Below are 12679 nucleotides of genomic sequence, written 5' to 3' on the forward strand. Positions count from 1 at the left end.
CTCTTTTTCTTTCTGAGAAGCAAAAACTTTCTTCCTTTGATTCAAAAGATACTGTTTTGGAAAAGCAGAGCTGACCACATTGTAATTCCATCTCCTTCTCCCAGTTTTGGAGTGATAAGACATGCGTGATGTTGCTTGACACTGTGATATTTATAAGACAAAGTAGAGGTCAAATTTGCTGAACGTTTTCCAAATTCCAGTGAGGTTTATCACAAAGAGCCCCATGCATGGACCCAAGTGGCGTGACTGACAAGAGCTGGATTGTGAAATCACTAGAAAGTTCAGTTTCCAGCCAACACTGATGGGCCAAATCTTGTTCTTTGGGGCAAAACCTGCTGGAAAGCTACAGTTATGCGGAGACTCCAGGGAGTTTGCACAGCAGAGTTTCTGACAAGAAATCCCTTTGTGAGGAGCTGGATTTTCATGCTCCGAGGAGCAACACTATGCTGTATCAGCATGGTCCCGCCTGGGTCTGGTGAGAAACAGCCTGGAGCTCAGCCCCCCACGGGGCAGGCGGGAGGCTGCCTCCCTCCCTCCCCTGCACCCTGACATCTGCCCTGGATCCCTCTGCTTCCTTGGAAAAGAGGCGCTGCCGGGCTCTCCTCGCCAGCTTGGAAGAAAGGTTTTTCCCACAGCAAGTGCTGACAGGACCAGCACAAACTTGTCCAAGGGAGATTTGGCAGAAGTGCCCACCAGCTAGCTACAACTGAGAAACCAGCTTCGTTCCCCTCGCTGCGCTCAGACACCGGCCTCCAGGGCTGCTGCTACACCGAGCGTCCCTGCCATGTCAGAGGACTGACACTGCAGAGACTGCTTTGCACCCTGATGTGCTCACCTGCCAGCGCATTTCAGCCTCCCGGCCCGAAGCCAAAGGGGACGGATTTGGCATCGCTAAGCCTCAGTTACTTCAACAGAGACAGGCTGGGACTCGCCCTAATACCCAGAGCAGAAACTAGATCTGAAGCAGGAACGAAGCTGACACCCGCAAGGTGGGTCTCAAGAGCCTTCCCCCAGTATCAAAGCCGACAGCAAGGCTCAGCAGCTCTCGATCCTCCACAAAGCACAGACACTTGGACTGAGGAGTTTGGATTATGTCCGCATTTGCTCAGTCTTCCTCAAGATGCTCCCCAGAAGCCGTAGGCAAAAGCTTTAGCAACATGTACTGTCCAGGTAAGGGAGGGACTGCAAGGAGATGAGGGGAAAGCGCCAGATCTCTCAGCCGAGAGGCGTATAGCCCTGTCTGATAGCCAGAGAAGCTTTCTGGTTTATGGATACGCCAGACAAAACCAACTACTTGGTGAACTGAGCGAGAACTGTCTCTTCACTCTGTGTTGGTGTTGGCTGCTGAACAGTAAGGCACCACTTCATGTTCTGGTTTTCTAAGCACTGTGGAAAACCAAAGGAAAACACAGCTTAGCCTACATACATGAACACAGGTTTGATGACTTTTCAGGTAGGCTACAAGCGCCACACATTGCATGAGATAACGTGACCATACTCTTGTGAACAGCTTAATTTACAAGATGTGACTTCAGATACCCATCCATCTGCTTATCTGTTCTTACTGCTACAGGACCACTTTTCCCAACCACAAAGTTACCTTACAGCTACAGCATTTCTGGTGTTTGTCATGCAACTAAACACGTAAGACTAGGAATTAATCTTTGTCCCAAAAGGACATAAATGGTCCACTCAAGGGCTAAAAATTCATTTGTATTTAGACAGTTACCCGAGAAGTCTGCAGATTTAAAGAAAAGATAAGGGGAGAGAACTCCACGTAACTGAAATTTTCCATGGTACTTGTTCTGCCTTCTAAAATCTAGGACTGATTTTAAAGCAGGAAAGAAAGTTCAAGGATTAAGACACTTGGCTAAATTATAATCAGTGTTTTTTCACAACCTTCCAGTGTGACATTGGGAATATCACTTACCCACTTGCTGTATCCATTCCCAGTGTATGAAATGGGGATAACAGCACTTCTTTACCTCCACTGTGGATCAAAAGGATAAAGATATTAATAATTTTCCAAGATGTTCAGACAAGATGGTTAGTGAAGAAATACCCTACACAGATTGACCTTGGGAAATACACAAAATACGGCCTATGGTTTGTTCAAACACCAACAAATGGAAAAAATGAAGATGGAAAAAGCTCACAGCTCTTCAGTGAAGCACAGGTGCCTCATTGCTGCTTCATCTAGCACATCTCTTCAGAATGATCTTGGGAATCTTTTTTTGGGGGAATCAGACTAACGACTATAGTTGACTTCCCCTCCCTGAGCTCACCACCACACAAACTAGATCAGAGACTTCAAGAAGAGGAACTCCTGTGTGCTTTGTGAAGCCATACCCTGGATGTCTGTTGTGCCTGCCACGGGCTGTAACCACCTTCCTTTCTTTCCTGCACCCAAACTGGAGACGATCATGAATTCAAAACTGGGAGATGCAACTGGCCTTTGCTACCTGACAACACTTCTGTGAGCCCCGAGATCTAAAGTCTCCTGTACCATCCTGGCCTGGTAAACTCCAGGAATATTTTCACTTGTGGCACAGTAACTAAATATTACTCTGCTTGTTAGCAGATCCACTGCACCGAGATGGATTAATTTCACTCAGGTCATTACTTGCACTCCTCCTGGAGAGAGGTTTGCTGAAGGATCAAGTCTATGTCTCAGATCAGCTCCTGCACATCAGACATAGGTATAGGCTGTGTGCTTATACTCTCCCAGGTTTCTGAGGTAGAGTGGCAATTTGGAAGTGTATAGAGAAAGACAAAAATTTGCTACCTTAATACAAATCACAAACGTGAAGCAGCCATTTGTTTTTGAAGCATGGTCTCAAGTTTTGCAGATGAGCCAAAGCCCTAAAGAGAGTGAGCGGTTTGTGTAACATTTCTGCTAGGTGCTCTGTATGATCCTAGTGTTCAGACCATTATGCTTAACCCTGAACAGCATTGCCTCCATGTATTCACATTAATCTCTACTGTTCACAGCATCAGTTCCCCTGCGGTGTAGCAGGATTCTTTGCCATCAGCCTTTTTGCCCATTGGATCTGAAGAACGGAACAGAAGGATAGCAAAGGTTTGCATAAAGCACACTCCTACCAGCCCTGGCTGACAGCAGTGTTATTAACTTACCCCTTCAGCCACAACCAGTTAAGCACAAAACAAGCCTTGCACTCTTCCTTTACATACTGAGAAAAGGAAATCCCCATGGTCATATTCAAAATCCACATCCAAGTATACCGCTGGTCAAATCTTACCATCTTACGATATCTGAAAGGCTCAATGTGTACGTGCAGAAAACCTTCCCCCTTCCCCCATCCCCAGAACAACCTTCCACTCCACCTCCTGGCTCTTCCAGTATGACAGCATCAGACGCTGGTGCTGGGACACAACTATTACGGTGTGCCGGTGCTTCCATTACACACACCTATTTTCTAAAGCTTACAACTGAGCTTTGACACTCCCTTCACGCTGTAGCTTGGCATGCAATTCCACTTCTGCGCAAACTGAAAAAAAAAGTATGACAGTTTTTCAGTTGTGAGACATCAGCAACTGATTTATGCTGGTTGAGATCTAACTTCTGACCTTCAAAATAAGATCCTTTCCATCCACTTGAACATGTTGCAGGGGATTTTTTCGCCCTCCAATAGCCATTTCTCACGGAACTGCCCTCGAGCACCCTTCACACCGTACCTGCGGGCACCTAAGCAGAGCCTGGCTTTGCAAACACTCTCTTGGGACAGGCTGCAAAAAGTGGTCGTGGTGATCCCAACACCACCGGACAGGCACTTCCAAGGCTTGGTAACACCCTTCTTGTTTTTCCCGCGGAGTCTGTGTATAGAGGTCTACATGTAACAACGCTCAGTTCTTTTCTCTGGTCCTGGCTTATGCAAGCAGATTGATCAACAGTGTTTTACATGTTTGCTGAACTCTGCAATAAAGGCCGATTCCTTAAAAATAAAACAGAAGGAATGCTGTGGTATTGTATTACAGTATTCCAGCTCTCAAAAATGTTGCTGTGTTGTTTTAGGCCACGGTCTAATGTCACAGATGTTCCCTTTCTTAAAATGGAAGGAAAGATCAGAGAACCATTACCCTTAACTGGGAATCACAGACCTTTATTTTTTTTAGATGACGTAGAGTTTTATTCTTTGGTGGACTATGTTTTTTTGTTTGATAAGAGGACCCAAGTTGGCATGCAGTTTGTAAGCCAAAAAATCCACTTTACATGAAATATTTTTATTACATCAAGTATTGAAAGGAGGAAGAATTCATTGTCTGGAATGCACAGATCTGTTCTCCAGTGTTTAAAATTTGTGATTTTGTTTGTATCTTTATGATACTACATACCATTCTATATTATAACATTCAAACAATTCATCAAAGGTCCAATGATAAAGAATTGCAAAGGAACTGAAATGCTTCAAATACACCATCAATTTTACATACCTTCAGTTCTGCCGAGCTACTTCTCCACATTTAAGTAGAGAACACTTCAGATACAAGACTTAGCCTTGTATCATCAGCGCAGTTTATGTGGAAAAGAAGTAAATTAAACAGGAACAAAAACCCGCACCATTTGTCACTGTCACTTGGAACTTAAGACTAAAATTTATTTTTTTCCAGAATCCTGCATTTTAACAATGGTTGAATCTCTCTTTAGTGTTAAAGCACTGATGTTTCACTTGCATTACAGCATCACTCTGGACTACTGGAGCTTTTACGCCTGGCCATCGAATACCACGTCTAGTAAAATGCAGCGTATGGGGACCAAGCTGTTTTTCTCCTGGATAAAACTTCTTTTTACTTCGCAGCCACAAAGCACACGAGACAAGGTACTTCAGGGTACTTACTGCACATCTCAGGTGAGTAAAATAATTCTGACTTGACTCTCACACCTCCAGACCGTTCAGGACATAGAATAACCCAGGAACAACCTGCCCCCACCTCGCTGCTCAAGTACGAGTAGCAGGTGATAAGCTGTGCCATATCCAGCCCTGCTCTGCTAGGTGCAACTCCGTCCTCTTACCTACAGCCACTGTACCCAGGCAAGAAAACTAGCGTAAGCAAGCGGGCTATGGTGCTAGGAAGAAATGCACAAGTTTTATTTTTAAACATCACTGGACTGAAAAATAAAGAGTCATATGGCTTATTTCTATTTCAGGAGATGGTAGCGAATAAGTTAAAGAATATTTCATCCCAAAACATACGTTGCTTTCATTTATAGCTAAGCTAATGTACACATATGTTTTCTTATTTTCATACATGTCAAGCACCCGCCTTTTTCCCCCCACAAAGATTTACAAGCACATGCATGGCACTTCCTACAAAGCTGTCGTGGGCTAAAGGCTTACAAACAATGATTTTCTTTTTGGAATAAGAAATATTCATCAGATCAAAATATAACCACTTAAATCAATTTCTTCCTGAGCAACTTAGAATTTGGAATGTGCTGAAAAGTTTCAATAAATAAGTCAAAGATTAACCGGCTTAAAATGTACCTTTTAACAATTAAGTAAAATATATTTCATGACAGACAAACAGGCCATAGGACCAGGAATCTTAGATGCTATGTGGCAGATAAATGTATGAAGTACCATTCAAGGAAGAGAGGCCAGGTTGATTGTTACAAAAAATACAACATTAAAACCTAGCGCGTAAATCATTAAACAGGTTTTGTATTTAGGTTATAAGTAGTGATGGCTGAAGATACCATTAAATAAACAGATAAAAATAGACTTTATGGTAAGCGGCAGTGAACTTGCAGGAAGGGTGAATGTGTTACGTGACTGATTATTCTGTTACAACACTGGCAAAAAGGATTCAAACAGAATTTCAGGAAAGCGAGAATATTAGTTTTCTTTCCAATATATAACAACTCCACAGTGTGTAAACTAATCATTACTCTTTCAATGTAATTTCATAGAAACCACTTAAAATATACAATGCAGCAGATTCATATTTTAGCTAATATGTTAGTTGTTATCTGTGCCATTTTCAGCTTTCTTTAACATGATCCCTCGTGGCAGCGCATTGCTACCACTAACCTGGGACGTTAATAACGAGAACAGAATCTTCTATGTATTATTTTCTGTAATTTACAAGCATCTTGTCTTAACATGAGTGCACTCCTTTATTTTTGTTTTCTGCGTGTAGGTACAGTAAAGACTGACTGGTGATGGAGATGGGCCATAATGTTTACTGGCTCTCAGCAGGCTCGTGGAAGAGGAAACCCTTGGAAAGCAAATTCGAGCTTAGTCCGAGTTTATATGCCTTGTCCATCACAAAATAACTTTTGCTTGTTATTGCAAACTGAAGTATGACCTTGCAGACAGCAGACACACTGCTGAGGCAGCCATAGAATAGGAAGAAAAATTGCCCGGTAGGTATTTGAGAAATGACGTGAGTTGGACAGAGGTGCATTGCCGCTAAAGTGTTGCTGGGACTCATCCTGGCAAGGAGCTGCAGCTCCTTGGCCCTGCTTCTTTCCTGTGCTCTAGGACAGGAATTAATTGCTATTATCCTCCAGTAGTCCACCTTGCTCTGGCAACAACAGTGTGCAAGAGGCCAAGGCCTCATCAAGACCCCCCAGATCACCCTTAATCTGCTACGGAGCAGATGGCCAAATAGCTCTGCCCATCGCTGCCTGCAGGTCTGTCACTTCCGCACCACCAGTCCCGGCAGGCTGTTGAATAGCTGGCAAGCCTGCATGTCACAGGGAACCCTGGGGACACACACCTTGCAGACACACCATGTCATGAGCTGGAGCTATTCCTTTCCCCTCCCAGCCTCCACCCATCCCCTTTCTAGTGTTTGCTGAGAATGTAGTGATTAACAAGGGCAACTTTCACAGTGACTCTCTTAACAATGCATCACTGAATCAGCTTTGGTTTCACAGAGCATACCTGCTTCTCTTTGTTTAATCATTCAAAAATATTTCAACTAAAGAAGTCGTGTATGTCCATATTGTTAATTTTACTTTTAGCCACGCTAGAAGCGGGTGTCTGCTCTTTGCATTAGTAGGGCAGCTGCATTCAGCTTCAGATGTGAACAACTAAATTCTGCAATTGCAGAAATACTGATCATGCTTCATAGGAGTTCCCGATCATGGAAGTTTAACGAGTAACTTTTTCTGTATCTCTTTGGATTTGTGACCTATAAGAATAAAAATCTAAAAACAACCTTCCTGAACATAAAAACTGCATGCTGCACTTTTTCCTTCAGTGTTTAATAGAAACATACTCAACTGCATAAGCAAAACTCTTACCATTGAGGTAACCCTGCCTTGCACTTTTCATCTGTTGTTGCCATTCACTGACCTGGTAACTTTTTCCACTCTAGAAGGGTTTACCGCAAACATCTTGTTCCTATAACTTGCCTTAAGTCCACTAATATTAATTTGCTAGAATAGCAGCCTCACTCCTCCCACACACGATAATTCAGAAGCCATTATGAGCCCCTTTCTGAGCCTGCTATCCTTGGATGTGCACAGACACGGCGATGGCTCTGACAGTACCAGCAGGATACTGGTGTGCTCTGGGCAGAAAGAGGCACCTTTCCCAAATGGCTCACCGTCTGTAGTTCACACTGCCGTAGTTAGTGCCACAGTGTTATGCAATAAACACTTGTTTCTGGAGAAAAAGAGATGAGAGTCTGTAAAATTTACTTTTCAAGACTGTCTAATCTATTCTTCTATGTTTTGCAGGTTCCCAGAGGACTATTTTTTACTCCAAAAGTTATTTTGTGATAGACAGTAGATACTTCTCTCTTGAACTATGCTATAGCAAGGACGCTATAGAGTCAACATCGTATAATGAATCAAACCTGCAAAACCAGGTATCTCCTGATGGCCTCAGCATGTGGGAATGGTTTCTTCTGTTCCGTTTCAAATGCTGCTGCGCATAACATAGTTCCTTAAGGAAATACTTTTAATAATAATTAAAAAAATCTTAAGAAAGCTGCAGGGGTCACCAGAAGAGAAAGGATAGCTCTTCCATCCATCACCTTTTATAGATATCCTCTAGCCACTTTTCGTCATCTTCTTCCTCATCGTCTATCGGTTCCTCTGTTTCCAGGGGAGAAGGAATAAAGAACTCGGGTCTGGGACGTGGTTTCCTGATAGGAGACTTCAGTCCAAACTTGCGCTTTAGCAGGTGGAACTGTTCTTTGACATAGTAATAAAACTCATATTCATATCTCATGCGCTGGTAGAGGATCTGTATTGCTTCTGGAGAGGGGACGGTCTTTTTCACTGTCACAGTCAGATTGCCAAGTTTCCTATGTTCTGTAAAGAAACACCAAAAACAAGCAACATGGTGGGTGCTCATTAATGAGATCAGACCTAAACTTTCTTTTTTTTTTTTAAAAAAAGATTAAGGCATGGCCTTACCTATGTAATTTCCTATGTGGCATACTACATCACGTCCCAGTTGTGCTTTATTATTGTTCAAATCTAAACAGGTACTTAACGAGCTGAATCTATCTCATGCTAACAATGGAGCATTGTTGGCATCACCACATGACACCCCAAGACTGACTGTGCCTGCTGACTCTCTCATCCTGTTATACCTGTTAATTATAGATTCATCTTCCTGTTGTGCCCTGGAATTGGAAGATTTCAGTATGCTTTTCTTCACCTGACTTTTTTACAACTTTTGCTTTGGTAAACTGAAATAGAATCACCTTTATTGTTGATAAAAAATTAGAGCTACTAACAAAAATATTGAATTGCCTCTTTGTCTCCTCTCTCAACAGATTATTGTACCACCGGAGATTAATGTATTTGAACAAGGCATAAAGCAAACACTCAAGGCAATCATTTTGCTGTTTTCTACCAGATGGCAACTGGCTGTCAAAGCATCCTAAGTATTTTCTTCTTCTCCAAGACAGAAATGTAACTGAAAATGAGCTGTGAAAAACAGAACAGAAAAAGCTGAAAGTACTGACCTGTAGCATCACTGCAACCCCCCTAACAACCGCAACTTTCTTTAGAAGTAGTGATGAATGTTACACTGATGAACTAGTAGCTTCTATAATCAAGTTTTCTGAAAGCTAGGGCTCCAATCCAGTAAGCCTTAGGTGTTACTCTGAGAGAGCGTGGTGCCCATGGACATGACTGTAATAGCCTCAGAGTACACCTGGGTCCAGACATGGCAAGATGAACCGTCTTGCATAAAAGCAAGGAGATGCCAGTTAGACAATAGCAAAAAACCTGTTTAATTCCAAGGATGGTTAGGCACTGCAGTACAGCACACAAGTTACAAAACCTGTATCTCTGGAGGATTTTAAGAGCAGATTAATTGATTCTCTCCTGAGGGAAGCCATTTGACTAGGGGACATCTGAAGGCCATTTTCCATGCTATAAAGCCAACAGACTAATTTTAATCTTGTCAGTCCTTACCTCACTTCCTTGCTCTTTGCTACAACAGCAAGGTCTGCATGAGAACTGGTTGGTTTGTTTGTTTTTGTTCCAGGATAATGTCTTGGCTTCTGCTGCTCATTCTTTCCTTAGTATTTATATCCTTTATTTGCATTGCCTCAAATGCCAAACAGAAATCCCTATATTCCACTTGACTACATACATGAACTGTTGCAGTGAAGAAGAGCTGGATTTTGATATGGAAACCTAATTCTTATTGTCAGACATTGCTTCAGGTTGGAGGAATTCTAAAGGGTCAGGCTATGAAGCACAGCAAAGAAAAACCTTACAAGAAGGAAGCAGACAACAAAGAACATTTCATGTTTCTAATTGCGTCCCAGTGGCAGTGACCACTCTTACTTCCAGATGGAGATCCTAAATCAAAATAGGATTTTATCAAGGGCAGAGTTTTGCTCACATGAGCAGTCCTAACTGGGGTCTTCTGAAGCACTTGCCAGCAAAGCTAAACACATGCTTCACAGCTCTACAGAGAAACAGGGCTTCACAATCGCTTACAGGTAAGACTAAGCAATGGATTGATGGTTCCTAGTATTCCACAAGCAATATGCTCACCCAAAAGAAGTAACGAAGAGAAAGTTTTTAGAGCAGAGAGGAATTTTAAGCAAAGGCAAACCCATTTATTTCAAGAGGTAATAAAAGATTAGTAAGTCCAGCTAGCAAACACACCAGCAATGATCTTTAGACAAAAAGTTGGTATTTGCAAGATTTTACATCTTGAAAAGTACAACAGAAGGGCAGAGCACAGCTATGTGAACATGAACTGCCTTCTATAAATTCTAAAAGATTAATGTTCATATAGCTTATGATATCCAGACAAATAAACAGATACTAATTTTCAGACAATGGACGCACATTTTCCTACTTCAGAGTAAAGGAATTAAAGAAAAACAGCCGAGAACTATTCATTTTAATAATACTACATGAGACAGCAAGTGCTGCTGCTGAGCTGGACATTCTCATATTCATTTGACTACATTGCATCACACACATCTGGTACAGGAGAAAAAAGTTGTATCTGAAAGAGGTATTCTCCCTCTCAGTTTTGCTTACCAGTTACAGCAGGGTAATTTGAAACGTAGAAAGAATGGTTTTCATTAGCTGGTAACAATTAAAATATGCTGTTCTGTAATGAAATAGAGCTTTTACACCAAACTTCATAATTCTTTACACTGAAGTCTTGTCTCTACTCATATATATATATATAAGTAATTCAACAACTTCATAGAGTTCTTTGTTAATTACACTGATGTATGGTGATGTATGCTCTATAGTTACTGACTATTCACAGTTTATCAATTTGCATAGTTCTATTTAGATAGGAGTAAAATGATTACAATATAAAAAACTGAATTAAAGAAGCAATCTTTAATGTGCTGTCTAGCTAAGAAAAGGTACAGAGGAAGGATCATGAAACGCTTGCATTTAAAATAGATATTAGCATAGAAAGCACTACCTGTAGCTAGTGAAGGGCGTGAAATATTTTTGCTGAAAATATTTGGGCTCCCCAAGAGCTTATTCTCTCTCTATACCCATAGACTGGAATAGACTAAGAAACGTCTCATCTTTTTAAAGATTCCCAGTCAGTTGTTCAAGTTGCCGTTGGTGGGTATTAGATGACTACACTCCAGGAAGGACACTGTACTCAGTCTGTCCGCGGTGAGAAGGCAAACGCTCCCTTATGATTATTGAACACTTCAAGACATTCCTCTTTCTGGCACTTAGCTGGTAGCTCCCGCCAGCTCTGCAGTCTGGTTTTCTTTACAAACTCAGCAGCAAATATACACTACTAAATATTGCACTTATTAAGCTTAAGCCTTTATACTGCTTGCCAACTTCATTTTTATTTTACATAGGTTATTTCTGTTACAGAAAACTCCATTTACGTCGCTGGAAAAAGCTCTTTACTTATATGATCCCTCCAGGACTTTAAGCAGGAAAAGCCACTTCTTACAGCTCCAGCTCTCTTCGGTGGCTGCTCCTCCCAGCAGAGAGAGGCACTTGTGTTCAGCCCAGGAGTGCTGCCAAGGATGACAAGGTGAAAAGCACTGGACTGTTTTCCTGGGGGGTTGGTGGCCAGTGTGGGGCAGGACCAGCCAGAGGGGTGGTGTGCCAGGCAGGGAGCAGCCTGCTGGCACCCCATCTGCCAAAGCAGCCAGGTGCTGCATGCCAGCCTCACGGTGGGCAGCCAGAAAGCAGCAAAATACACTTCTCTGAATTTGCAGCAGTCATGGCACAGGGTATTCCTGGATGTGTGCAATTCTTTGCTCTATGCACACACCTACATCTATAGATGTATGCATACAAACAGACAGAAGCAGCCACAATCTGGAAGGCTACAGGAGCAATGTAGATTTTCTGGCTTCTCTTGGTTTGCTTCACAGTATCATCATCTGCAAGTGCAGTGCATGAATAGTTGTGAGGTGCTGGCTGTCAGATGGTGCAAACAGGGGCTGAGCCTGGCTGCAGGCTCAGCCTTTCGATAAAACAAGTGAACTTTGCTTTTTTGGCACTTGAATTTTATTTAGACTGGTTTAAAATCTTAAATACTTTTAAAAGGCTCTTTAATATGAATATGAATGAAATCACAGAACTGCCCCTTGAAGTCACCTTAACCACCTCTCCTCATCATAGAAGCAAAGTGGAAAAATTAGGTAGATCTGGCTTAAAGCCAAAATAACAATCTGCATATGCTACATAAACCCAGCTGTCCCACCAAAGGACCCCTGTTTTATGACCTTTGAGACAGCTAACCATATGGAGGGCAACAAACTACACCATTTACTTTTTAGGGTTATTTTTTTTTAAACTGTGTTTGCTTTGGCATTCTTTTAAATTACGAAAAAGAACGTACTATACAGTAACCCAACCTCCCAGTGCTGCCTGCTCATGCCTTGAGTTAAGACTAAATTGGTACGCAGATATGGATGAATAAAATTAAATTCTTTTGGGTTACCAGGTAATGAATATTTACTATTACTTTCTGCACTCTCACTTTTTTTTTTTTTTTTTCCCAAACTAAGAAACCAGCATTACTCATTGCAGCAATCCAAACCATAGGGAAAAGTGGTTTTTATACTTTGTGGCTCAAAACCCCTTGGATTGCCATATTTAGACAAAATGATCCTAAAGGCATTCTCCACCTCAGAAGAGATTTTTGGACTGATGCTCTCTCCAGTGCCCTGCCATTTTGGTGGGTGCGATGCAGAGGCTTGCTCCCCATCACTGCTCCACTGCTGC

The 12679-nt window shown here is 42.1% G+C and overlaps 1 protein-coding gene across 1 annotated transcript in view; it reads right to left on the minus strand.

Moving 5' to 3' along the window:
• Positions 1-4221: 4221 nt before the first annotated feature.
• Positions 4222-12679, minus strand: part of UST (uronyl 2-sulfotransferase) — a 166323-nt gene continuing 157865 nt past the window's right edge. The window contains exon 8 of the mRNA XM_055810885.1: positions 4222-8287. Within this exon, the coding sequence (XP_055666860.1) occupies positions 8004-8287 (284 nt within the window). The 3' untranslated portion in view covers positions 4222-8003. The remainder of the gene's footprint in view (positions 8288-12679) is intronic.

The sequence above is a fragment of the Falco peregrinus genome, chromosome 7, assembly GCF_023634155.1.
Source record: "Falco peregrinus isolate bFalPer1 chromosome 7, bFalPer1.pri, whole genome shotgun sequence".
Classification (NCBI taxonomy): Eukaryota; Metazoa; Chordata; class Aves; order Falconiformes; family Falconidae; genus Falco; species Falco peregrinus.